At 37.7% G+C, this 25451-nt stretch overlaps 1 protein-coding gene across 1 annotated transcript in view; it reads left to right on the top strand.

Moving 5' to 3' along the window:
* CSMD1 (CUB and Sushi multiple domains 1) overlaps window positions 1-25451 on the top strand; it is a 1222061-nt gene that overhangs the window by 1016432 nt on the left and 180178 nt on the right. Inside the window, exons 32-37 of the mRNA XM_075049874.1 lie at window positions 2133-2246; window positions 4160-4255; window positions 13137-13340; window positions 14373-14497; window positions 15131-15227; window positions 24701-24805. Coding sequence (XP_074905975.1) covers window positions 2133-2246; window positions 4160-4255; window positions 13137-13340; window positions 14373-14497; window positions 15131-15227; window positions 24701-24805 — 741 coding nt within the window. The remainder of the gene's footprint in view (window positions 1-2132; window positions 2247-4159; window positions 4256-13136; window positions 13341-14372; window positions 14498-15130; window positions 15228-24700; window positions 24806-25451) is intronic.

Here is a 25451-nt window from a genome sequence, read left to right as displayed (position 1 = left end):
AAATAACCAGTAGAACAAGAAAGTAGCTGCAACTTATAGAAAGGATCTGTCAAAACATTCAGAGTCATTAGATCCCCAAGGCAGTAGTTACAGTGAAATGCTATTGGAGCTTTAGAGACACACACATTTACCCAGTTAGAGGCTTTATTACACAATATTTTTACTAGAATTCCTGATAGAGAACATGCAAAATATCTCTAGGCCCATATCAGTAGTTGTGAAGTTCTTTAACATAATTACATTGTGTTTAATTTTTTGGTGTTTAATTAGTATATTGAGTATCTTGATATTATCAAGATTTAGAAGATGTTAATAAATAATGCTCAAAATTTCATATTTTACCATATGCTGTTGAAAAATTATACAACCTTTTCACCATCCATCTAAACAAATAAATATTTTTATTCTTATTTGTTAGAAATTGGCACAAGCAGAATCTATAGCTAGCATTTACAATGCTTGGCAAGTACCTGACAAAATAATTTCTCTGTACTGGATCTCATGATGGTCCTGATTTGAAGAAGGCCTGACAGAAAAGTAACTTGAATGTACTGGCCATAGACACAACTTAAACCCAATCCTTTTTCATTTGTGATACAAATTTTCTTTTAAAAGATTTATTTTTAGCAGTTCTAATAGGTTTCGGGATTGAAGAACGTTGCAGTAACTTTACTTCTAGTTGACAATAGTTTGCACAAAGGATACCCGTGCAGCAATGAAGACTAACTGCACACTGGGCTGCATTAGCAAGGACATAGCCTGCAAGTTGAGAGAAGGCACGCTTTCCCTCTTCGTAGCCTTCACGAAGTAGTGTCTGGAAACTATGTCTATAGTTTTGTGCTTCCAAATTACAAGGCACAGATTGCCAAAATAGAGCAAGCCCAACAGAGAGCCAGCAAGATGATTAGGAGGCTGAAGCACAGTACAAGGAAAAGTTGAAGGAAGTTCAGCCTGGAGAATAGAAGTGTTGGAGGACCCTTCCTTCTGGAAGTACACAGTAAGAGAACAAGTAGCGGTAGTCACAAGTTGTAGCACAAAAAAATTCCAGCTGGACATAAGGAAAACATTTTTCACCATGACAGCAATTAAGTACAGGTAGCTCAAAGAAGAATTTTTGCCAGTTTTCAAAATTTGCTCAGAAATAGACCTAAGCAATCTAATTTAACTTCAAAGTTAGCCCTGCTTTTCAAAATCAGGAGGTTGGACTATGCAATTTGTTTTTTTAAAAAAAAAGTTTAAAAAATCAAGAACTTTACAAAAAGTTGGAAAATACAATCTGTACAGAAATTGTGCTGCATTGAATACCTGTGGTTTGTATACAGAATCTGGAATAGGTATAATTTTAAAACAGATTCCTCCCTTGTCAATAAAATATGGGTGGCTGGAGTGACAAAGTAATATTTTTATTGACTTGATTTTACTGATCTATTACTTCATGTTTCTACTGCTTTCTGATATTTGACATCAGTCAACCATTTGATATTTACTAGTGCTATGTGTTGTACAATTAAATCATTTATTTGTTAATACACTTTAAATTACTTACAGCTGAAGTGCAATTAAGTGTAGCAATATGTCAAAACCAGTAACACATCAATATTTTTAATATTTGATCAGGTTTTATATTCTTTCTGATAAAATAAGTACTAATACAAAGTTACAAAAATAGCCAAATCAATAAGTTTAAAACCTCTTCCTCAGATTAAAGCTGGGTGAGCAACTAATCATATGTGACTACAGATTCTCCTTAATAGCTGCTAAGGTTGGTAGTGAAATTTTGGTTAAAAAACTTTCCTTTTTAGATATTTCATTTTCTTATTCTCATAGGTATGTATGCAATAAGGAACAAGACTTGTTGGACTGGAGAGCATACTTTTGGGGAAAGAGTGATTATTTTTTTTTATTAAAATTAAGGAAATAATGAAAAGCACATGAGATTCTTATTACTTATGTTTAATGCAGCTGTTTTATCATGGTAGACAATAAATTAACTTGGAAAGGATTCATGCAAGAATCTACTGGTAACCAAGACAAGCAAAAATACCTCATTAAATTTGTTTTTAAAGACTAAGTTCTTGCTTTATCTTTTCTCTTTTTATTTTTTTCTCTTTTTTTTTTTTTCTTTAATGTAGTTGTGTTTGGACAATTTGCCTATTTTCAGACAGCTTTGAATGATGTGGCAGAATTATTTGATGGAGAAAACTCTCAGGCTAGACTTCTTAGTTCACTGTCTGGATCCCACTCAGGCAAGTAATAAAGATAAGAAGTATACATTTCTTGCATGGCTCAGTATGGAAAAAATAAATCAGGAGAATGTTACAAATTTCATTTGGAAATATAGCAATAAAGTCATTAGAACAGGGTGCCAAGGGAAATGGAAGACCCTTCTAAATCTCTGAATCAAGACATACGATTTAGGCAAGAACTGATTACTAGGATGAGTGCAGAAATAATTGAATGAAATTCTCAGATCTTTATGTAAGAGGGCACATTGGATAGTATAATTATCTTCTCTGACCCTAAACTCTGTCAATTACACATCTACATTTTCTGAACATTTAATTTAAACACAAATTACTTGTATTCACAAGATGCAATTATCTGTATGCAAACATGCACTTAGATTAAAGGAGGCCAGCTGTTGCATTCAGGTAACTATAACAAAATGGTGACCCTATGAAATCATAACTAAACTTACATGGATTTCAGCATGGCCAGAGTTTTCAATGTATGCATATATAATGGCTATGTTTATCTCAAGTGGATAATATATAAATATATTTCTGCAGCTAGAAATGTGTTTTGTCATACACTTCTAGTATTTAGGAGAGTTTATATGTGAGTTTAAGATTTCTTGCAATCCATGACTTGTCATGACTTCTTGGTTTTCACTTTGAATAATTGCAGAAATACTTGATATTAAAAGAATGTAACATATCTATTTGATTTATAGAAAACATTTTATTATTTGAAAAATTCAGCTTATCATTTCTCTCTGGTGAATCCTAGCTATTTGTGTCATAATAAGAGTTCACAGATTCATTTTAAAATTTGTTTAATTACTGGCAAGAGTTCAGCAACAAAACAAAATGTTTGCTTTTTAATGTTTAAATTTAAGAGACAACTCATTTAAGCACCCAATTTTACTGCATCAAACATACAAAAAAGTTTACACTAATGTCTGTTTTCACAGCAGACATTTGAAAATAATTGCAGGGAATTTAAACTTGTGATTTTTATTTATTACTTGTGACATATTTGCTTTACATTAGTTTAGGATGGGGTTCTGTTATGTGGAATTACTAGTTACAATAATACAAAACTGATCTAAGTGAAAGAATTATAAATCCTATTTATCCAGTTATCTAAGATATTTTAAATTAGTGCATTATCATTCATTTCAGTAGAATTTCCTAAAATATGAGTTGATATAATCCAGTGAGAATAAAAAGAGTTGTCATATGGAGTGGCATCCTTGCAGTGTAAAAGTACTGTAATTTTGCCTGTACTGATTTGTTACTGAACTTTTATCATGACTGTAGATAGATATCTCAGGAAAGGAGATAAAGTGTATTAAACATCTTTAGTAACCCTCAAGTCAATATATAAAATCTGAAATGCTATTAGAAAGTTAATAATGTAATATAATTGATGTGTGACCATATATTTTATTGAAGCAACTACATAAAACGAGTCATGGATCTGCTCTCTTTCATTTCCGTTTTAGTTTTGAAATGGTAAACATCACATGAAGATCCCCTGTGGCATTTTTCAAATACTTTTAATTGTTTAATGTGTTTTGCAAGGCAAGGTAAAGCTCTCAATCACAGACAAAAGTTAACCAAGAATTCTTCTAATGATTTTGGCCCCAGATGACAGTAGGGTTCCCCAGACAAGTAGTTTATTGGAGCTCTAGTTCCAACAGCTGCAGTAAATGTCAGAAAGTTTATGTTGTTGAATCATGAAGTCTTTTTATTCTGACAAGTTTTCAAACCTCCAATGGCAAATTTAATTTTATACACTGTTATTTACGTGTTCTTTAACTATAGAGGAAAACATAGACCTATGTATTTTAACAGTATATTTGATCACATACTGAAGAGCTGTAACTGTTGTTTCTGTTTTGCGTACTTAATTCATTTTCTGTTTTCATTTGTAGGAGAGACATTGCCTTTGGCTACATCTAATCAAATTCTTCTGCGATTCAGTGCTAAGAGTGGGGCATCAGCCAGGGGGTTCCACTTTGTTTACCAAGGTAAACATGTCTGCTTCTGGTGGAAGACACTACTGCCAGTCTCACACAGTGTATTATTTTGAATTCTTCTTAGGTCTGAAAGTATTTCTTTAAATATGGGTGTAGTCTTAACCTTTTTCCAGCCATCAGGGACTACTTCTGATGGTAGACTGGCTTCATAATGGCAGTTGTCTCCAGTGAATTCTGTCTGGCCCCATGGACTTGAATATGTCCAGCCTCTCTCGGTAGTTTGTAATCTGTTGCTTCCTTACTGCTGAGTGTTCGTGTCCTCCTCAGACTGTAGAAGTACACAGTGAGGATTGTGAAGGCAAAGCAAAAAAGGCATTTAATACTTAAATATTTTCTGCATCATTTCTCATTAGGTTGTCCACACTTACCCCCACCGGCAGTTTACCAACATACCCATGCTTGTATCAACATGCATCAACATGTATTTTGAACTTCCCTTTGTAATTAGTGTAATCTCTATACTCTTTTTCCCTAATGTCCCTTGCTGTTTTTTGCTACAGCTGGACTTGAACTTTCCTGCTTTTTGTTTCTAAGTAGCTGAGCAATGCTGTCATACTCCTGATTTATTACCTGTCCTTGCCTCCACTTGTGGTATGTCCCCTTTTCGTGTTTAAATTGTTTCAAAAGCTCCTGGTCTAGGCTTGCAGGCTTTCTGCCCAAATTCCCAGTCTTCCCTTCCAATGGGATAATTTATTCCAAGGCTCTCAAATCTGTCTAAAAAAAATTCATCAGTATCCTTCCCCTTCATGCCTGTTCCATAGGACAGTCTATGTACCAACTTCATGAATATGCCAAAGTCTGGTCACCTTAATTCGAACCTTCTGCTGGTTCCTCAACTTGATCATCTTGTGGTCCTTGCACCCCAAGCTGGCTTCTGTATCCACATGCAGAAACAGCACGTCTATGTTTGTGAGCAGCTGGCCAGGTTGTAGCTACTTAATGTAATTATCTGATAGAAATATCTATTAAATCTAGCCAGTATTTTGCTTGACTAAAATGAGTAGGGACAATACTATAAAACTTGTTTTCTGAACACAGTGACTGACTATTATATTCGGTTTTAAGCAAAAGATCATCTACACCTTTATTTTGTATTGAGTTGGATGTAAGTTGCTAGACTCCTGTGGACCAGAGGGGGCACATTTTTGATTTCTGTTAAAAGCCAGATTTCCCTGAGATGAAAGTGAAAACATGCCACTGGGTAGCACTTGAAATAGGCACTGGAAATCCACCCAGAATTGCTAGCTGCATTTCGGAATTCACTAAATCAGTAAAAATAAAACCAATAGATCTGTTACACAATATCAACATTCCAACAATTTCTGATTTATATTTGGGCACTATAATGACACAGAAAATAGGTCTTGTGGTACTAGTGAAGAAATGTCCAGTTACCTGAAACAGATACTAAAAATAAAGTGAAAGATTTTGTACTTTTATACCTAATAGTATACTTAATATTTATTTTATGCTTAATTTTTGCCCCATCCAATTACAGTTGCAGTATGAAATAGTGATCATTTTCTAACAAAAACAATAGAAAAATATATTTTGGGATTTGTTCTATATGGACAGTTATTGACTTAATGAGTGAGTACAGCATAAGAACTTGCTATGACAATCTTTGTTACATTCACCTGAAGTCTATCTCTAGAAGTACTGTTCATTTCAGCTTTCTCAAGACATAAAGAAAAGAAAAATAAAATATTTTCAAGTACTTATGAAAATCTCAGTTCTGTATATATATAGGCAGCATAACGTTGTTGCAACCATATAGCTGTGCTTCAATGTGTTTTTCCCACCTATAGTTTCAGAGTTAGTTTGACTGAAGTTAGCTTGGATCCTGCATCACACTCTATTCCTCAGTGTAATACTATAGAGGGTAAAAGTGCTAAAGACACCTTCAAGCTTACCTCATGAATATCTGTAGCTCAGCTCAAGGTTTTGGAGAGTTTGCGTAATTGTATTAGTATTGTTCAGTACTCCCAGTTGATGTTTCAAGAGTTTTCATTCAGACTGCTAACAAATTCTGTCTTCTTGGAGAGCTTGGAGGGAAAATTGGTATGGCAGAGACCACAAGGCAGGTTCAGTGTTGAAGGGTGGGTGGCAGATGTAAGACTTGCAGGTCTCTTCCTGACACAACTGAATTTGAGGAGGTATTATGGGCATGTCTGCACACTGCAGTTGGAATGCAAGAATGAGACAGCATGCCCAAGTCTGTTAGCATGCTGCTGGCAGCTTAGTACACTAAGTTGATCCATGTGTCTTAGAGAATGCAGTCTGGTGACACCTGGAGCAGTGCTTACAGGTTCATTGCCTGTACAGGCAACAAATACAGTCCCAAAGGGGCTTCTGGGCAGTTCACTAGATGTATTGCATACACACCCAATAAGCTTAATGAGACAGTCATTGAACACTGTGGTTGATTGTATACTAGCTTTTCAGCTTTACTAAATTGAAGTGTAAAAGTAGTTTTGGATAGTTTTAAATAATATTATCAAGATTCATTAAAAAAAATATATATATTTTTCTTACATTGGAACATAGTCATGGTTTGACACAGCAAATTAATGGCAAAAACTGCCTTACCTCAAGAATATTTCCATAGTTGTAAGGAGCTTGTGGGACTGTTCAAACTCCTTCTGGGTGGTGTTTTTAAGCCTTCTTAACTTCTGTGTTTATAGAAATATATCACCATGACTGCACAGTCTGCTTTGGATAAGGCTCACGATACCAGTACATGCCCTTCTTACACATCAAAAGCATCACTTGCATTTAAATTTATCATGTACAATTAATCGGAAAAGAGGGGGAATATAAACTTCTGGAATTAGAAAACAGCTTTCAGCATCTGAGTTCTTATCATCCATTTGCATATGAATGACACCTTTCTATCTTATTCTATTTGGTTTTCTTATGCCGAAAATGTTCAGTTAATTTTTGCTGCTTTTAAAGAATTCATAGTGACACAAACGCTCAATTCTCTTAGCTGTATGTGTATATATACATTGCTGTTGAACAGTAAGTCTCCAGGTGAGCACAATGATATGCCTCATTTCAGTCATTTATTTGGACTACACTTGTTTTTCAGTAACTGTAAGAAATAGATTTTAACAAATGAGAAGTGTTCTCTGCAGCAGCAGAAAATGAATCAGGCAAAACCACTTTATTTGTCCCAGGAGAATCATGAAGCTATTTGAATATGCAGGTTTTTTAATATATTTTAAAATAGATCTTAAGAGCTTTATTTAATACACACATGGATGTATACATATATTGGTTAATGAGTTAGTGGTATTTAATAAGCTCTATAATTTTGAGATTTTTCTTTCTTCCTTTGAAGTATGTGAACATATTTCCAACAACTGCCTGCTTGCTAGCCTTTTAAATACTCCAAAGGATAACATCCACTCTCACATTGAACACAGTAATCTGGCCTGCAAAGTCAATCATTTTATTTATTGCCCTCTATTCCAGGTTGACCTTCTTCCCTGTTCACTTTTCCACTGGGCTGATTTCAATTTTGTTTCACAGCAGTATGAAACATTTACTAAAAGATGGAGGATAATTACTATAGAAAATGGAATATCTCTGTGATACAGCTTGAGAAGTCTAGGTTGCAGATGCTATAGGCAAAAGTTAGAAGGAAGTCTAGAGGGGAAAAAAAGTTACTGCTTACATTATTTCACATTCTGGTTTGAGCAAGCAACAGATAAGGTTTATAGCTTTTGATTCAGATTTAATGGCTTTTGCAATGCCACTTTCTTAAAAACTTCTTTCTAGCTGCATATGTCATCTGTGCCTTCATTTCTTTTTCTCAGATGACCACATTTCCTTGTATTTCATACAATAGTAAAGGGTATCTGTAATATCAGACTGAATGAATATCCAGTCTTTTAGAATATTAGGGTCAGGTATGTTGAAATATGCTAGGAACAGTCACATTTAAGATTGGGAATTATATTTGGAGGGGGTTTATCTTATGCTTGTTTTCATGCTATGACATCACCTAAGAAACAATAGCATATTCTTTTATATAGCTGAGGCTGCAGCAGTACAGAGTTCTTTCCCTAAAAAACCAAGTAATGACCTTTCTACCACCCAGAAATTTATGGGGTTTTAATGCTTGTCTTCCTCTACTTGCTCTACGATACAAATACATGAATTAGTTTATGAGGTCAAATGAGATTTTAGAGAGGACTATTACAAAAGTTAGCATACTAAGATGAGGAAGGACTGTGGAAGAAAGAGAAAGGGGAACAACAATAAAAGAGGAATGTGACTTTAACCATTAAGTTGATCTAAACTGTGACAAGAATAAGATACATAGCCATAGACTTACTGCTAAGTGTAATTAGAGAGCAGAACTAAGTATTATTTCCGTATGAGTTACCATGACACATTATGTCCTGGTTTGCAACAGGCTTCCTAGAGAGGTGGTCAATGTGCCAAGCCTGTCATTGTTTAAGAAGCATTTGGACAGTGCCCTTAACGTGCTTTAACTTGGTCAGTCCTGAATTGGTCAGGCAGTTGGACTAGATGATTGTTGCAGGTCTCTTCCAACAGAAATAGTCCATTGGTGTAGAGGCACTTCAGCTGGGCTGTTGGCCGTGTCACCTTTTAGAGGAACACATCTATTTTCCTGATTTTCAATAGATGTTTGAAACTACTGCATTTTGCCATGGATTACTTAAATCTAAATTCCATTTTAAGCAGTATGGAGTGCCTCACTTTGTTATGTCCGGCTTGCATTACATTTATTCTGAAGTTCTTAAAACAGGGAAAAAAAAAGCATTAAAAAATGGTGCCTCCTGTAGTGAATGGCTTGGCTTATTTAACCTGTGAAAAACTGAGCAAAATGTCAATTTGAACATGTCATTGAGTGTTTCCTGCTGACAACTGAATAATCTGACACAACTCCAGCCATGGATGTTTGTGGCTGCCATGGCTGTTTTACCTACTGGCCGCTCTCACTAAAATGGTGGCTTTCAGTCTGAAAAGGAACCACATAGCAGTATTTCTGCTACATGAACTAATTTAAGAGTGTTAGTAAAATGCCCCTACATTTGCTATAATGGCAGAGATAGCTTGCTCACAGGAAAGTAACTTTCATAAGGCAATATTATAATGAAACCAGATGATTTGACATCTTTTGTTGAGAGGTGCTGAAAATGCTAGTTACACAAAAAAAAATGTTTGGATTACAAATGCATGTATGCAAATTGCCAGCTGTGATTCCTGACAATTATAGGATATTCTTTAATCTGATTTTTAAAAAAGGTCCTTTACCTTTGCACAGCTGTTGCAGGGGTTCTGCAGATGTGGACACCAGGTTAGGGTTAGAGAATCTGAGCAAGGATTTTCTTCTGAAACTTCCTCCCTCTTGAGGAGGTGGGTGAAAAAATAAATAGAGAAAGGTAGTATTCCCATAAAAGGCTGGGCAAGAGTTTCTTCCACACAGTGAATGAAAAATACTCCAGGAGTGATGCTGAAATTTTCAGTCAGGTCATATAGCCTCTTAGAAAGATAGGTAAGGTTTAGACACATGTAAAGCTAAAAGTTTAACTAGCAGGGAGCTGTAGTGGTGACTTGTGTGGGAGGAGGTCATGAGCTACCATGTGCCACTCACAAACATCTTCCTCTGAAGCTGGTATGAACAACCTCTCACATGCCAAAACTTCCACCAGTCAGAAAAGCATGTAGTGCCTGTTCTCAAAGATGCTTGAGAAAGTGACAACTGCTTTGGGCCAGAGATGCTTCTGGGGATGTGCTGCTGGAGATGCTGCTGAAGGGACTGTTAGAGACACACTCTTGGAAAGAGGCCCTCCATGCCAAAGGGATAGCACTTCCAGAGGGACTGTGGCCTCTCTGGAGTGAGAACACCTCAGAGGGGCTGGTGGCCTGTGAAAGACCTATTCTGCAGTAGGGGAACATCTCTGAGCAACTGCTACCCATGGGTGACCCATGCTGGAGCAGGAACACTAAGAAAGAGTGTGACATGAAAACCTGAAGAAGCAAAAAGCTGGAGAGAAAAATGAGTAAAATGCTAAGTACAGCAGAGGAAAAACAAAGAATCAAAAAGAGAGCACATAACCCCAACCTCCTGTGCTGCCTCTCACCTCAATGGTGGAACTAAGATGGACGCAAGGAAGTTGAGACAAGGAAGGGGGAGAATAGGTGTTTGACTGAATTTGAGGCTGGGGAGAGGGAAGGAAAGCTGTTTACTTAAGTGGTTATTTGGTTGTTTATGTCCTCTTTCTTCTTAACTTCTGAATAAGTCATCAGAGGTTTGTGTTAATTGGTAATAAATTAAATTAAGCATAATTAAGTATAAATTCCCCAAGTCAAAACTAGTTTGTCCACAACAATGTATTCAACCTTTTGCTATTATGATTGTGAATGATTTATCTCATGAAAAATCTCCCATTTAAGCAAGTAGTCCTGACCAAGGGACGGATTAATGCCTAATCATGTGGCAGAAGCTGTAGTTCTGCCATCACCATGTAGCAGCCATCATCACCTAGTCAGGTGTAAAGTCATTATACAATTTAAAAAAAAAAAAAAAAGTTTGAATAAAATAGTGCTTGTACGGTAGACCATTTGTTAGAGAAAAGACTATTAGTCCCAACAAAAGAGAATAAGAAAGAGCAGGCTAGATCAGTTGGATTGACCTGGCAGACTGCATCTGGTCTGCAGGTTATGATCAAGAAGAACTGTGACTGTGAGAAATCTTTGAACTGTGGTTTCTTCATTATCCTTCCACAAGTGCAGGACAGTTTCCTGCTGTGGTTAGAACTGTATGCATGAACAAGTTTCACAGAGCAGCTGAGTGATATTGAGGTCCTGTTGAAGACTTAATCACAAAATCCCATTTATTTGAACAAAGGCAGGTATATTAAATTTACTGAAAGGGAATTGGTTTGTTTATACTATGTAAAGTATTTAACCATTTTAAAAACTTGAAAAATGTGTTTGCTTTTGTTTTGCTGTATTGTGTAGTTATCATTACAGGAGTATGTTAGTTTTTCCTGTGACCGTTTCTTTCAATCTTCAATACATTTTATAAATCTCCTGCAACCATCCAGCCTACTGATTTAGAAGAAAATATGTGTTACTGTATCTGTATGACCTTGTCTGACAAATCAACCCACTGCATATTAATAAAAAGAGCATGTATTGTACTGTTATTGCTAGTACTAATTATTTCTAAATCTTTTTTGACAAAGCTTTTCTCTACATTGAATACTTGCATAAACTAACTGTTATTCTCAGTAGCCATACAGAAAACGGGTAGAACACAATGTTAATGTAGTCATAAATGAGAACTTCCAATGTTCTGCAAAACTGTGTTGTGTATTTCATGCTAGATTTAAGATAGGATTAAGTTAGTGTATCCAACTTGTCAATAAATTTTAACTTATAGAGCATTTACCAGTGCTTTAAAACTGCTGCACTTAAATAATTATGATTCTGAATAGAGCAAATGGAAGTATAAGAAATAAGAGAAGTATAAAGCTATCAATATGAAAATAATTATATATAGACTCCACACACCTTGTCTTTTACTTAGTGACCAGGGTAGCTGAACAAATAGGGTGTGTGTCTGCACAGGTATGCACGTGAATAGATGGAAATACTGCTCTTCACCATTACAGGCCAGCAAAGAAAATGTAAGGATGTAAAATAAAATTAAATATAACCGTGATTCTTTTTACACTAGTCTTAAAATAGGTTAGTAAGCCAGAAACATCATGTTTGAAAATCTACCAAGAATAAAGTCTAACCACCACCACTCCCCCTCCCCCCTCGCTTTTTTTTTTCTGGTGCCATTCTGTGTCTTTGTTAATTAAGGACCAAATGACAGGCAATTTTCATGGTGTCACTTACACATATCTAGATGCAGTGATCCCCTGAAACTAATTCTTGAAGAAACCAAACTGATCAAACAAAGCTTTTGAATATGCCATTCACGCAGAAAAAATGCTTATATTTAAAGAGATTATTTTTAATGTACATTTGTTTTATTATAGTGTAAAACATAGATGATACTGCACACATATTATACTTCTATCATTTTTTCTATAAATATATATATATTTTTAAAATTTTTGGCAAAATGAAATGTAGAAAAAACAAGTTTGATACACAAACAACATGCACAACAGTCAGTAAGTACAAAAAAAAAAAGCTTGTTATAAAGAAGTGGTTGTAAATAACAAAGCCAAAGGGAAAATAAACCCATGGGCTTCTAATGAATTTAATTATTTTGCTCTTTAAATGTTGCTTAAAGTCTTTTAACTGTTCCTGTATCACATCAGGTTTATGAATTCTCAGAAATTATTGGTAAAAATAATTGTTGTCAACTGTAAACACTGAAATAGCCATGAGGGTACACAGTTATTACTTTGTGTTCTCCAATATGATAAATCATCTATTTGTGTAACATTACATTAGTTTTATAGCTGATTATCTACAGCATAATATTTTTCTTGGCTTCTAATGAGGAGCCAAAATTTCCATATTTAATAAGTAAAATAGGTGGTATGTATAGTATCCTGTCATTAAAGAGGCCAGCTGAAACATCCACTGATCCTCTCTTGCCTAAGGATGTGCTTCCAAAGTCAATTGCTCTCCAAGCTTCCATGGCACTCACGTGACTGTACATGGTCACAGCCCAAAACTGCAAGCCAGCTAACAGCTGTGAAAGCATTAGGCCATTCTTAGAGAGTACAGGAGCAGAGCAAATAAAAGGAACAAATACAATTAAGCTCTGTCCTGCAGGAAACAATGAGCATTTTTAGTGGTCTATTAAATGATGACTGCCATTTGGATTCATGGCATCTTTTCGGTTTTTCTTTCTCTCTTTATACAGCTGTTCCACGCACAAGTGATACGCAGTGTAGCTCAGTTCCAGAGCCTAGGTATGGAAGGAGAATCGGCTCCGAGTTTTCAGCAGGCTCTGTTGTTCGATTTGAGTGTAGTCCTGGCTATCTGCTACAAGGCTCAAAAGCTATCCGATGTCAGTCTGTACCTAATGCCTTAGCTCAGTGGAATGACACAGTACCAAGCTGTGTAGGTAAGCAATTACATTTAAGTCATCTGTTCTGTCACACATGTCTCTGAATCAGAATTCAGGAACTGTTTCAGAAAATAGTATTTAACACATATATTCACTCTCCTTCGATTAATATCAGTCATGCCCAATTTAAAAGAGCAGTTTTCCATATCAAAAAGTAATTGAGTACCAGCTGGCTGGTAGGCAGTATAGTGTTTCGTATAATGACTTAGATTATATGAACAAGTGTGATGCACATTTTCTTGAACATTCATTATTTTCATGACTCATCTACAGCTTGAAATACAGGACAGAATTTAATTCTCCAGAAGTTTTATTACATAGTACTTGTTGTATATTTCTATCACACATAGGAAGATGATTTCTTTTTTTCAAGTAGAAGCATAGTGTACGTTGAATAATGATAGCATTGTTAAGTATAGCTAATTTTATTCGGTCTGTTAATAGACCTACAGTGGGATAATGTTTAGCACTTCAGATTTTTTCAGGTAGATGTTGAAAGGTTTTCTTCTCTCCCTCCTTGGGGAGGTGTCCTATTTTCTGTGTATTCTGTTTTTTGTTTAGTTTAGTACTGTTTTCTTGAACCTTAAAGAAGCAATTGCTTATACAGTAAAAATATTTAATGTACTACACTGCTTTACCAGCTAGATCCAATATTGGAACTATCTTAGGCTGTGGGTAAGTTCACATGATTTCTGTCAACCATGATTGTGTTAATGTTATGTCTTTACAGTTTGTTGTTACTCTCAGGTAAGACACGATTAGGCTGTGCTGCTAGGCTGTTCTAGGCTGTACACACTCAAAATGAAGGTCACTTCTGAATTGTTTATTCATGCAGGTTGTATCTTAAGCTTGATATTGTTCATGTGTTTTAGATAACATTGCTTTCTCAGTTCATATCATTGCTTCATGTCTATGTGTTTATGCTGCAAAGGAGAATTATTAGAATTAGCTTAGTAAAATTATTACTAGTTTTCTGTTCTCTGAAGAGGTTTAGGTTTTGTAATAATTTATGATAATGCTTTCTTTCAGTGCCATGCAGTGGGAATTTTACTGAGCGGAGAGGTACTATTCTTTCACCAGGTTACCCTGAACCTTATGGTAACAGCTTGAACTGTGTGTGGAAAATCATAGTGACTGAGGGATCAGGTATTCAGGCAAGTCTATATTCTGTCAAGCATGGAATATTAACTACTTTGTGGTTCAGTTTAAAAAGTAATTGTTTATATCTCTAGAAGTGTCAGAAAATTGCAATCTTTAAGATCATTTTTTTGGGTACTTGAATTATTTGTGCTTTGTTTTTCTCAGTATTATTCTTTAGTTAGCTTTATTCTGTGTTACTTTATTTTTACATGAAGGAATGAATGTGAAACGGTTAACTAGCAGCTCTCTCTTTTACCTGTGTAGAGTATTGAAAGCAGGTCCTGATCCTTCAGTCTGGTATGCAAATACCAACCCTTTCTATCTGCTAGGACATCAGAGAGACACTTAAGAGGTCTGCAACTGTCTTGATTATCTGCTCATTTACACTTTGAGTGATTATTTATAATCATGCAACATATGTGCAAAATCCTTCTTACTTATCTAGTGTCACGTTTTCTAAAAGTTAAGACAACTTAAAAAGTGAAGGTTAATGTTTTATTTACATTTTTTCACTCAGGTGTTTCTGTTTGGATCTGCTTATTTATATTTTCTTTAGGGCATGTTCTCTTTTTATTTTTTTGCTTCTAGGACATTTAAAAATACATATGGCTAGTTGGTTTAAAAAGTCCTGTGGTGATGTTTTACAGATCCAGGTCATCAGCTTTGCCACTGAACATAATTGGGATTCTCTTGAAATATACGATGGTGGAGATATGACAGCACCACGTCTTGGGAGCTTTTCAGGTGAGGATATTCCATGATTTAAACATACAGTTCTATATATAGGTGTGTGAGAGAACATGTCTTTGTTTGTTCATGTGTATAGGCAAGGAGTATGTTTGTATTGCATCGTCTGTGATATCATTATGAAACTTTCTCATTTTGGGGAGGAGATTTCAGGTGTTGTAAATGTGCCAATATTCAAATGCAAAGGGAGATTTTAAGAAGAAAATATGATACCAAAATGAAAATGTGTAGCTTTGATTAGTGGGATGTAGGTGATACTACTTTCAAAAAAAATTTCTTTCTTTTATCTTATCTACCTGCACCATAGAGAAGATATAGTGATATAAATTGGTACTCACATTCAAGGAGATTCCTTTGATAGCTTTGATTTAGTTTATCCTTGTTAGCCTTCCTTTCTCAGGAAAAAGATGAAGCATTCAGTATTCATCCAAACTCACCAGGCCTCAGAGAACAAAACAAATTACTACAATTGGGACATAACAAACCATGTAATTTGTTGTTTCACGTGTACATCAGGCATATATAGTTTTACTCCTTTTTTATAAGACAATTTTTATAGAAAGAGCATGTTCTATAAACCAAACCAAGAGAAAAAGATATCTCAGATTAAGTCATGAATAATATCCCAGACTCATGAACTCTATCACAAGCCTGAGCTGATTCTGGTGTAGCTAAAGCATTTTGTGGAATTTCACCTCTCTGGTGACTTCATGAACTATTAAAGTATAGATGTGTATTGGATTATGCAACGAAATGAATGATCAACTGAAAAAAATTTACTCCATATTATTTGTTTGGATATTGAAGTAAATAACTTGAAGTTGCACCTCAAAATTTACATATTAAACAGTGTTGTGGGTTAATCCTAGTAGGCAGCTCAGCCCTACCCAGCCACTTGCTCACTCCCACACAGTGAGTGGGGGAGACAATTAGAAGGGTAAAAGTAAGATCACTCATGGATTGAGATATAATAGGTAAAGCAAAAGCTGCACGTGCAAGCAAAGCTAAACAAGGAAATCATTCACTACTTCCCATCAGCAGGCAGGTGTTCAGCCATCTCCAGGACAGCAGGGCTCCATCACGTATAATGGTTACTTGGGAGGAGAAATGCCATAACTGCCAACGTCCCCCACCTTCTTCTTTTGTCCCCCAAGTTTATACGCTGAGCATGACGCCATAGAATCATAGAATCATTTAGGTTGGAAAAGTCCTTCAAGATCATAGAGTCCAACCATCAACCATGCCCACTACACCACGTCCTGAAGTACCCTGTCTACTCGCTTTTTGAATACCTCCAGGGATGGTGACTCAGCCACTTCCCTGGGCAGCCTATTCCAATGTCTGACAACCCTCTTAGTAAAAAAATTTTTCCTAATATCCAACCTAAATTTCCCTTGCCTCAACTTGAGGCCATTTCCTCTCGTCCTAACTCCAGCCACCTGGCAGAAGAGACCAGCACCCACCTCACTACAACTCCCTTTCAGGTAGTTGTAGAGAGCGATAAGGTCTCCCCTCAGCCTCCTTTTCTCCAGGCTAAACAGCCCCAGCTCCCTCAGCCGCTCCTCATAAGACTTATGCTCCAGGCCCCTCACCAACTTGGTTGCCCTTCTCTGAACACACTTCAGCAACTCAATGTCTTCCTTGTAGTGAGGGGCCCAAAACTGAACACAGGACTCGAGTTGCAGCTTCACCAGTGCCGAGTACAGGGGAACAATCACCTCCCTGTTCCTGCTGGCCACACTATTTCTGATACAAGCCAGGATGCCGTTGGCCTTCTTGGCCACCTGGACACACTGCTGGCTCACAGTCAGCTGGCTGTCAACCAGCACCGCCAGGTCTTTTTCTGCCAGGCAGCTTTCCAGCCACTCTTCCCCAAGCCTGTAGTGCTGCATGGGGTTGTTGTGACTGAAGTGCAGGACCCAGCACTTGGCCTTGTTGAACTTCATACGATTGGCCTCAGCCCATCAATCCAGCCTGTCCAGATCTCTTTGTAGAGCCTCCCTACCCTCAAGCAGATCGACCCCGCCTCCCAACTTGGTGTCATCTGCAAACTTGCTGAGGGTGCACTCAATCCCCTCATCCAAATCATCGATAAAGATACTAAACAGAACAGGGCCCAACACCGAGCCCTGAGGAACACCACTTGCGACCCGCCCCCAACTGGATTTAACCCCATTCACCACAACCCTCTGGGCTCAGCCATCCAGCCAGTTTTTCACCCAGTGAAGAGTACTCTTATCCAAGCCATGAGATGCCAGTTTCTCAAGGAGTATGCCATGAGAGACAGTGTCAAAGGACTTGCTGAAGTCAAGGAAGATAATATCCACAGCCTTTCCCTCATCCACTAGGCAGGTCACCTGGTCATAGAAGGAGATCAGGTTGGTCAAGCAGGACCTGCCTTTCGTAAACCCATGCTGACTGGGCCTGATCCCCTTCTTATCCTGGACTTGCCATGTGAGTGCTCTCAAGACAAACCGTTCCATAATCTTCCCTGGTACCAAGATCAGGCTGACAGGCCTGTAGTTCCCCGGATCCTCCCTCCAACCCTTCTTGTAAATGGGAGTCACATTGGCAAGCCTCCAGTCCTCTGGGACCTCCCCTGTTGACCAGGATCGCTGATAGATGATAGAGAGTGGCTTGGAAAGGACCTCTGCCAGTTCCCTCAGTACTCTTGGATGGATCCCATCTGGTCCCATAGATTTGTGAGTGTCCAGATGGCATAGTAGGTCACTAACTATTTCCTCCTGGATTAAGGGGGTTATGTTCTGCTCTTCATCCTTACCTTCCAGCTCAGGGGGTGGAGTACCCTGAGGATAACTGGTCTCCCTATTAAAGACTGAGGCAAAGACGGCATTAAGTACCTCGGCCTTTTCCTCATCTCTGGTTGCTACGTTCCCTTCTGTATCCATTAAAGGATAGATATTCTCCATATGGTGTAGGATATCCCTTTGGTCAGTTGGGATTGGCTGTCCCAGCTGGGTCCCCTCCCAGCTTCTTGCTCACCCCTGGCCTACTCACTGGTGGGACAGTGTGAGAAACAGAGGAGGCCTTGACTGTGTAAGCACTGCTCAGCGCTAACGAAAACATCTCTGTGTTATCAATGCTGTTTTGATCACAAATCCAAAACATGGCACCATGCCAGCTACTATGAAGAAATTGAACTCTATCCCAGCCAGACCCAGTACAAAAGGCTATAACATTTTTCCTTAAATGCCATTAACTATGCTGTATATTCAATTGGCAATAAGGAAGAAAGAAATAATGAAATGTAATCAGCTTTTGACAAGTGAAATATGTGGCAAATATATTGGACCCATTGGATAAAGAACTGATGAAATGATCCATTTAACAATATTCCATTTAACAATACTCAAGACTCAAAACGCTTTCGTATTCTATACTAAAAGTGTGTCATCTTGTTTTAGCTTAAATCCTTCCTAATTTCCAGAGAAACTGAAAAAGGCAGGTTTTTGTATTAGAAATATTTCATTGAAGATAGAGTAGCACAACTTTATTGTGGATTTTTCTCTCTTGTATAATGAATGTTGGACTTAAAATGAAGAATTTTTGTGTATGGGAAGGGTCTAATGAATAATATTTAAACATGACATAAAATCTGCTATTCTCAAAACTGAACCAGTAATGTGACATTGAAAGAAATCTGCTGTTCTCAAAACTGAACCAGTAATGTGACATTGAAAGAAATCTGCTGTTCTCAAAACTGAACCAGTAATGTGACATTGAAACTGAATTCCAGGCATAAGTTCATAAGTGGTAACATTCAGAAGGTATCATTTCTCTCTTACTAAATCTTGTACAATACCATTGGCTTCTGCTTCACTCTCTGTGAATTCATCTGTCTTGTAAATATGCATTCAAGATGAACATATGTGCAACTAATTACTAACAGCTTACTAAACTGTGCTGCTAAACTATGTCATGGTGTTGACTTGGAAAGGTGAACTCACTGGAGTCTGTTCCTTAAGGAAAACTTTAAAAGATAGATAACTATACCATTTCTTTTTGTCAGGGCAGAGCAGGGGCAAGCAGCTCCCTGGGTTTGGGGTGCTGGGAGCAATGGGGGCTCCCCATGGAGGGGTTGCAGGGCAGGCCCTGGCAGCCAGGGCCCATCCCACTGCCCCAGCCAGGAGCAGGGCAGCTGGGGGGCACTGGGGCAGCCCCAGTCCCAGGCATTGGGCATCTCCCTGGGGACCAGAACAGGCTGACGCCAGGCTGGGACACGGGCCTGTGGGTACGCCCAGCTCAGCGGGGCCCATGGCCAGGCAGGGCAGGGTCGTGGGGAGCTGGACACCAGCCCTACTGTGGTGTCACTGGGGCAGGAGCTGACGGCCTGAATGGGGTCCTGGTTCTGGGGCTGAAATGGGGTCCGGGGCCGTGGGCAGGGTGGGGGCAGGCCCCAGGGGCTGGGCAGGGCCCGTAAGGGCTGTCTGCTAGAGCAATCCGGGCCCTTACATAGTGTCTTGTCCTTTTCGGATTAACCCCATGCGTCATCTTTTTTCAGTGAGTGGCAGAAATATCAGGGCATTTTTCTTCTTTTTATGCTACAGTAATGCTTGTGAGGATGCTATTTTAGGGGAAAGCGATAGGGGCTTCATAAACAAAGCTATAACAAAAAGTCTGAGACCATGTGTTAACAGACCTAAAGGTACCTTGTGCTGCTGTCTGCCTGGTGGCAGAATACATGGATTCTTGTACAGCTATCTTGGAAAGAAGCTGCTGTGCATAGGATTGATGTGTTTAATGCCAAGAGAGATTCTCTCCAAGTGTGCTCTTGTGGCATGCAACAGAACCATGAACCACTTAGTTTCCTGTGCCTAATATTGACAGGTGATGCCTTTTGGTGGGCAGACAGATTCTTTGTAAGGCCACGTTTTCCAGATGACACTAGACAGTGTCGACAGACATTCAGAGTAATTGGAAAACTACAAATTATTTTTGCTTTCAATATTACTGGTCCATCAAAGTAATGCTTGTGGATCCTGAGGAGATGAAAATAACATTGCCTTTAAAAGACAACCATCAAAATAATTTCTCACTCTTTTACAACAATTGCTGTACCATTTACAGAATATATATAGGTATAGCAGATTTTTGATTAATTAATGAAGTTTAGATGCCTTACCAAATGCTTGAATGTAACAGGATCATTAATGAGAGAAAGAGCTAATTCTTTTCATATTATTACTGATAATTTTGTGATGAGTAGACATGTTTCCAAGTTTACATAATAAAGTTATACCTGGAATATTTTAATAAAATTAAGGGACTGTTTGCACAGATCTACTCTTAATTCTCTCAGTTGGGAAGGTAACAGTTTTTACAAACAGGATAGAATTGTTCTTGCTATATTTAAAAAAAAAAAAAAAAAAGAGAAGCTGTAACTGGCATTGATTTTTCTCTTGGAAAGGAACTATACTTCATTTTTCATTTGGAAAAATGGTTTAATTCCCTGTTTTTCAATAGCCATCCTGCTTTCCAAAAGGAGGTGAATTTATTTAAAAATATGAAGTTAAAGAAAAAAAGAGCTTCATTAAATGATGATCAGGTTATAAGCATGTTAAGTTCACCAGGTGAGTGATCTTCCATGATTGTCCTTAACAGCTGTAGTCTCATATTTTCCACTTCCTCAGTCCAATATGGGCATCTTACTTCCAAGAATATTTTACTCTTCTAAAGTCTGCATTTTTTATAAGACTACAAAATTGTCAACTGAATTTAGAGATACTCTGTTCTTGTAGCTTAGTAATGGCAGCTCCTACATGAAGCCTGTCCATTAAGCTGAAAATGCAAAAAGATTTGTAAAACTTGGATAACTGTTAGGAATCCCACAAATGTTTGTAAATATGCTGTGCTGCCAATTGTGTCACAGAATGGAATTATGACAGAGTGGAAATTCCTTGGATGAAAGGACAGAAAGGCTTTCATCAATATGCCAAAGTGAAGTCTATCCTGGACTCCTTAGTGAAGGTTATAGACATAGTAGCTGAGTGAGAGGATATTCTTAACAAACACATTGCTTTTTCCTGAGAGTATTAAGTTTGAACTTAAGTGAGAGATCATTTTACTTAATAAACTGCGATGAACAAAAAGGTGGAAACAAGACAAAAAAGCACCAGTATTTTAGAACTGCTAGTTAGGGACTGGTGCTTCACTTGACTATGGTATATTCAAACCGAAAAAAAATGAGACTAAGTATAGCTACAGCTCCATCTAAAATTGGAAATGCAGATAACACCTGACATTCTTTTACATATGTATATGTACTTAAATACACATATATATGTGTATAGACGTATAGAGAGAGAGTATGCAAATACAGTAGTCATTGAGGTTGACACCTGGAGAATGTACTCTTATGATGGTAGTTAAATTTAGAAAGAAATTAGGTAAGAATGTGGTCCACGCTATATGTTTGTGCTAATCCAAGAAATGCCTAAAATGACCATTAATCTCCATTCTTGGTCTAGAAATTTCTTAGACGCCTAGACAGCCTTTCACACATACAGTGTAGTGTTCACCTCTGGAATGAGATACATTGCTCTTGGTTGTAATTACTAACACTTGAAAGGGATAGTGGACATAATTTTCTACATTAATGCCATAATTAAACATTAATTCAAGTAGAAAACTTGTCATTCCCTTATAAGCCTTTAGGGAGGCAGACATGCACTTACTGCCTCCTAAGAGAGGAGATTTCCACATCACAGATTCTCAATCAAGAGGTTAAGAAGTCAATCAGACTCCAGCATCCTAACATGGTATCCAACTATATGAGTATTAGATGTCTACCATGGACATACCTGTACCTAAGCGATTATTTATGAAATCTGCTTCTGCCTGTTAAGTGCTGTTTCTCTCTATTGATGATAAATGAAGTCCAGAACAACTAGGACACTGTGGATAGTACATCTGGTTGCCACATTAAAATGTATCTTCCATGCTTCATATACCCAGTCCCAGAAGAAGCAGATGTTGGTAAGTGATCAATAAAGTTTCAGTTAGATCATAGAATCATAGAATCCTAGAACATCCAGGTTGGAAGGGGATTCAAAAGATCATCTAGTCCAACCTTTTGTGAGAAAGGGATCCTAGATGAGATTGTCCAGCACTCTGACCAATCACACCTTGAAAACCTCCAGTGATGGGGACTCTACCACATCACTGTGGAGGTTGTTCCAGTGACTGATTGTTCTCACTGTAAAAAATTTCTTTCCAATGTAAAGATGAAACCTCTCCCAGTGCAACTTGGACCTGTTGCCCCTTATCTGCTCCATGTGGCTCCCTGTGACGAGAGAGCCTCTGTCCTCTTTGCAGCTGCCCCTTAAGTACTGGAATACTTAAAGGTATTGTGTGTGGTATGTGTGATGATGCCCTCCTCTGAGCCTTCTCTTCTCAAGGGAGAAGAGACCTAACTCCTTCACCCTTTCCAAATAAGGCAGGTTCTCCATCCCTTTGATTATCTTTGTGGCCCTCCTCTGCACCAGTTCCAGTCTGTCTGTGCCTTTCTTGAATTGTGGGGACCAGAACTGGACACAGTACTCCAGGTGTGGCCTGACAAGTGCTGAGTAGAGTGGGATTATCACATCTCTGTCTGCTAGTAATGCCCCTCTGGATGCAGCCCAGGAACCTATTTGTCGTCGTTGCTGCAGCAGTGCGCTGCTGATTCATATTCAGCTTGTTGCCCACCAGGATCTCCAGGTCCCTTTCAGGAAGGCTGCTCCACACCCACATAGTTCCTAGCCTGTACTGGGCTCTTTGGTCATTCTGACCCACATGCAGGACTTTGCACTTGTCCTTGTTAAACTTCATACTGTTCTTTCTAATCCACTCTTTCAGCCTGTCTGGGTCTCTCTCTCTGTAAGATGGCTGATGTGTTAGCCTCACCACCCAGTCTAGTGTCATCAGCAGACTTGGTGAGGGTGCTTTCAATCTCATCATCCAGACCATTTATGAAGATGTTGAAACAGTGTGGGGGACTGGTATCGATCCCTGAGGGACCCCACTTGTGACAGGCTGCCAGCCTGAACTATGCCATTGAATGTGGCAGTTATGAGAATTAAAAACTGAAGCCTTATTTGTTTCTCACAGTACAATAGGATGTAATTTCTCATCTTATTGAATATCACCCTCTAAGGAAGTAAAAGACTGGTGTTAAATGTTAGCAGATCCTACAAAGGAACAGAACTGACAGAAGAGCAATTTTGTTCAATGAAGAGTATCATCATTCTGAGTCAACATCCTCATTCTTACAGAATAGACACCTTAAACATCCTTAAATATATTTCAAATTCTGTATGGATAGTGTGAAAAGTCCTCCCTCCAGGAAGGTGTTTCACAATTTTCTGTATTCCATGGTAAGTATTGTGTGATATGAATGCTCTGTACTGTCTGTGACTTTCCATACTTTGAGCTTCAATGTCAGACAATAAAACCTTCCTTAAAGTCCGACTTCTCATCCTTTAGGTCCTCACTATTTATAACAAGATTTTGCTTAATATAGGTTTAGATTTAAAAGTATTTACCATTTCCTAGTTTAGACTGTAGACTTATGAAGATAATTCTTTCTTTTGAAGCCCGAGTTTCAAGCTCATACCTAGGCTGCTCACAGTTGCTATAGAAACAGCAAATGCCCCTCAGGAGATGAAAGTATTTCTTATGCAACCACCATTGAAGTCCATTAGCTACTTGATACTGTCTTTGAGGGTAATCATAGAAAATGATGTAATTTTTAGCCTCAGTAGATGTTCCAGGTTTAGTCTGTAGAATGTGCATTACATAGTAGTCATGTGGTAACAGAGAATGTTGTGTCAGACTTAGCAATGCTAGTGGCAAAGAATGTGTCCAGGGTTGGTGATAAGCTTGTTGTGTAGTGCACACTGAAGGCAGCAGCACACAATTTTATTATAGTTATTTGAATTAGATAAAGCTAGTATGTCTTTTTTTTTTTTTTTTTTTAATATGCTGCACCTGCTTCTTCAATTTCTGTCATGCTCTCGGAGTTAGGATGAGTGGTTGAAATATAGTTGTGGGAAGAATGTGTGAAGTGGACACAGAGGAATAATCTGGACTGCTCTGTTCTGTACTGCAGGCTTTTTATACATGTGGAAAAAAGTCACATGGCAGTTGAGTTTGTTCTCATAATCAAATCCTTTACTTATGTGATTTTTTTCTGTTTATGCCTCTTTCTATCCAAGTCAATGAAGTTTCATCTGAACATGATGGGATCTTGTTTGATTGTAGTTACATAGCCTCTTAGTATCATGACTTGTAATCAAAATTTTCTTGCAGCTTCTGGAGAAAACAAGGCAGAACATAGAATATTTGAGATTTCCACGCACATAATGAGAAGAAAATGAGCCTGTCTGATTCAGTCTTGGTTATATCTTTTCAATATAAAACTCTGATATATCAACATGCTACAGTTTATTCCATAACTTTTATTTTTCCAGGTACAACTGTGCCAGCATTGTTGAATAGCACTTCCAATCAACTTTACCTGCATTTTCACTCTGACATTAGTGTGGCAGCAGCTGGTTTTCACCTGGAATACAAAAGTAAGACTGCTTGTTTTTTGTAACTTTCTCAGGAAAAAGCATGCATATGAAAAGAGAGAATTTATATTGTTCTTTTTTTTTTCTCTTCCTTGACTACCAGAGTGTACTCAGCATGGACCTGATATAAGTGATACCTAGTAAAATGAAATTTTAAATGAAGTGACATTTGAAATTGCTGAAAACCAGATTTAACAAATTAGCAGTGTATAACAAATGAATCTGGCAATTCAGAACGTTGTAAAAATATGGGGTTTAATTGTGTTGTGGGTTTTTTTTCCAACTTATTTAAGCTTAGTTCTGAAATTTAGGTAACAAAAAAAGTAAGAGTTCATTTCACTGCTTGGAAATAGGTAAAACCAGAACAGATGAGATTTTTTTTCCTATTTATACGTGCATATATTTATTCCTTGCTGTTCTTTCCTTTCCTTCACATTATATTCCCTCAACAAATTGCTGTAATTGCAAAAAAGCCCATTATAATCCCAGAGCTACAAGAAAGCACTCTAGTTATCTTGGTAAATCACTGGTGGTATGAGCAGAGTAACCTAAGAAGTTTAATGGCAAATTCTGCTATATATATCAACTTTTCATATGTTTTGTGAGCAACTTGGTTCTAAAATACAGAGGTTTGGTGTTATAAACATCA

This window comes from Buteo buteo, chromosome 17, assembly GCF_964188355.1.
Source record: "Buteo buteo chromosome 17, bButBut1.hap1.1, whole genome shotgun sequence".
Classification (NCBI taxonomy): Eukaryota; Metazoa; Chordata; class Aves; order Accipitriformes; family Accipitridae; genus Buteo; species Buteo buteo.
The sequence above is the reverse complement of the archived record's forward strand: the minus strand, read 5'-3'. Positions and strand labels throughout refer to the sequence as shown.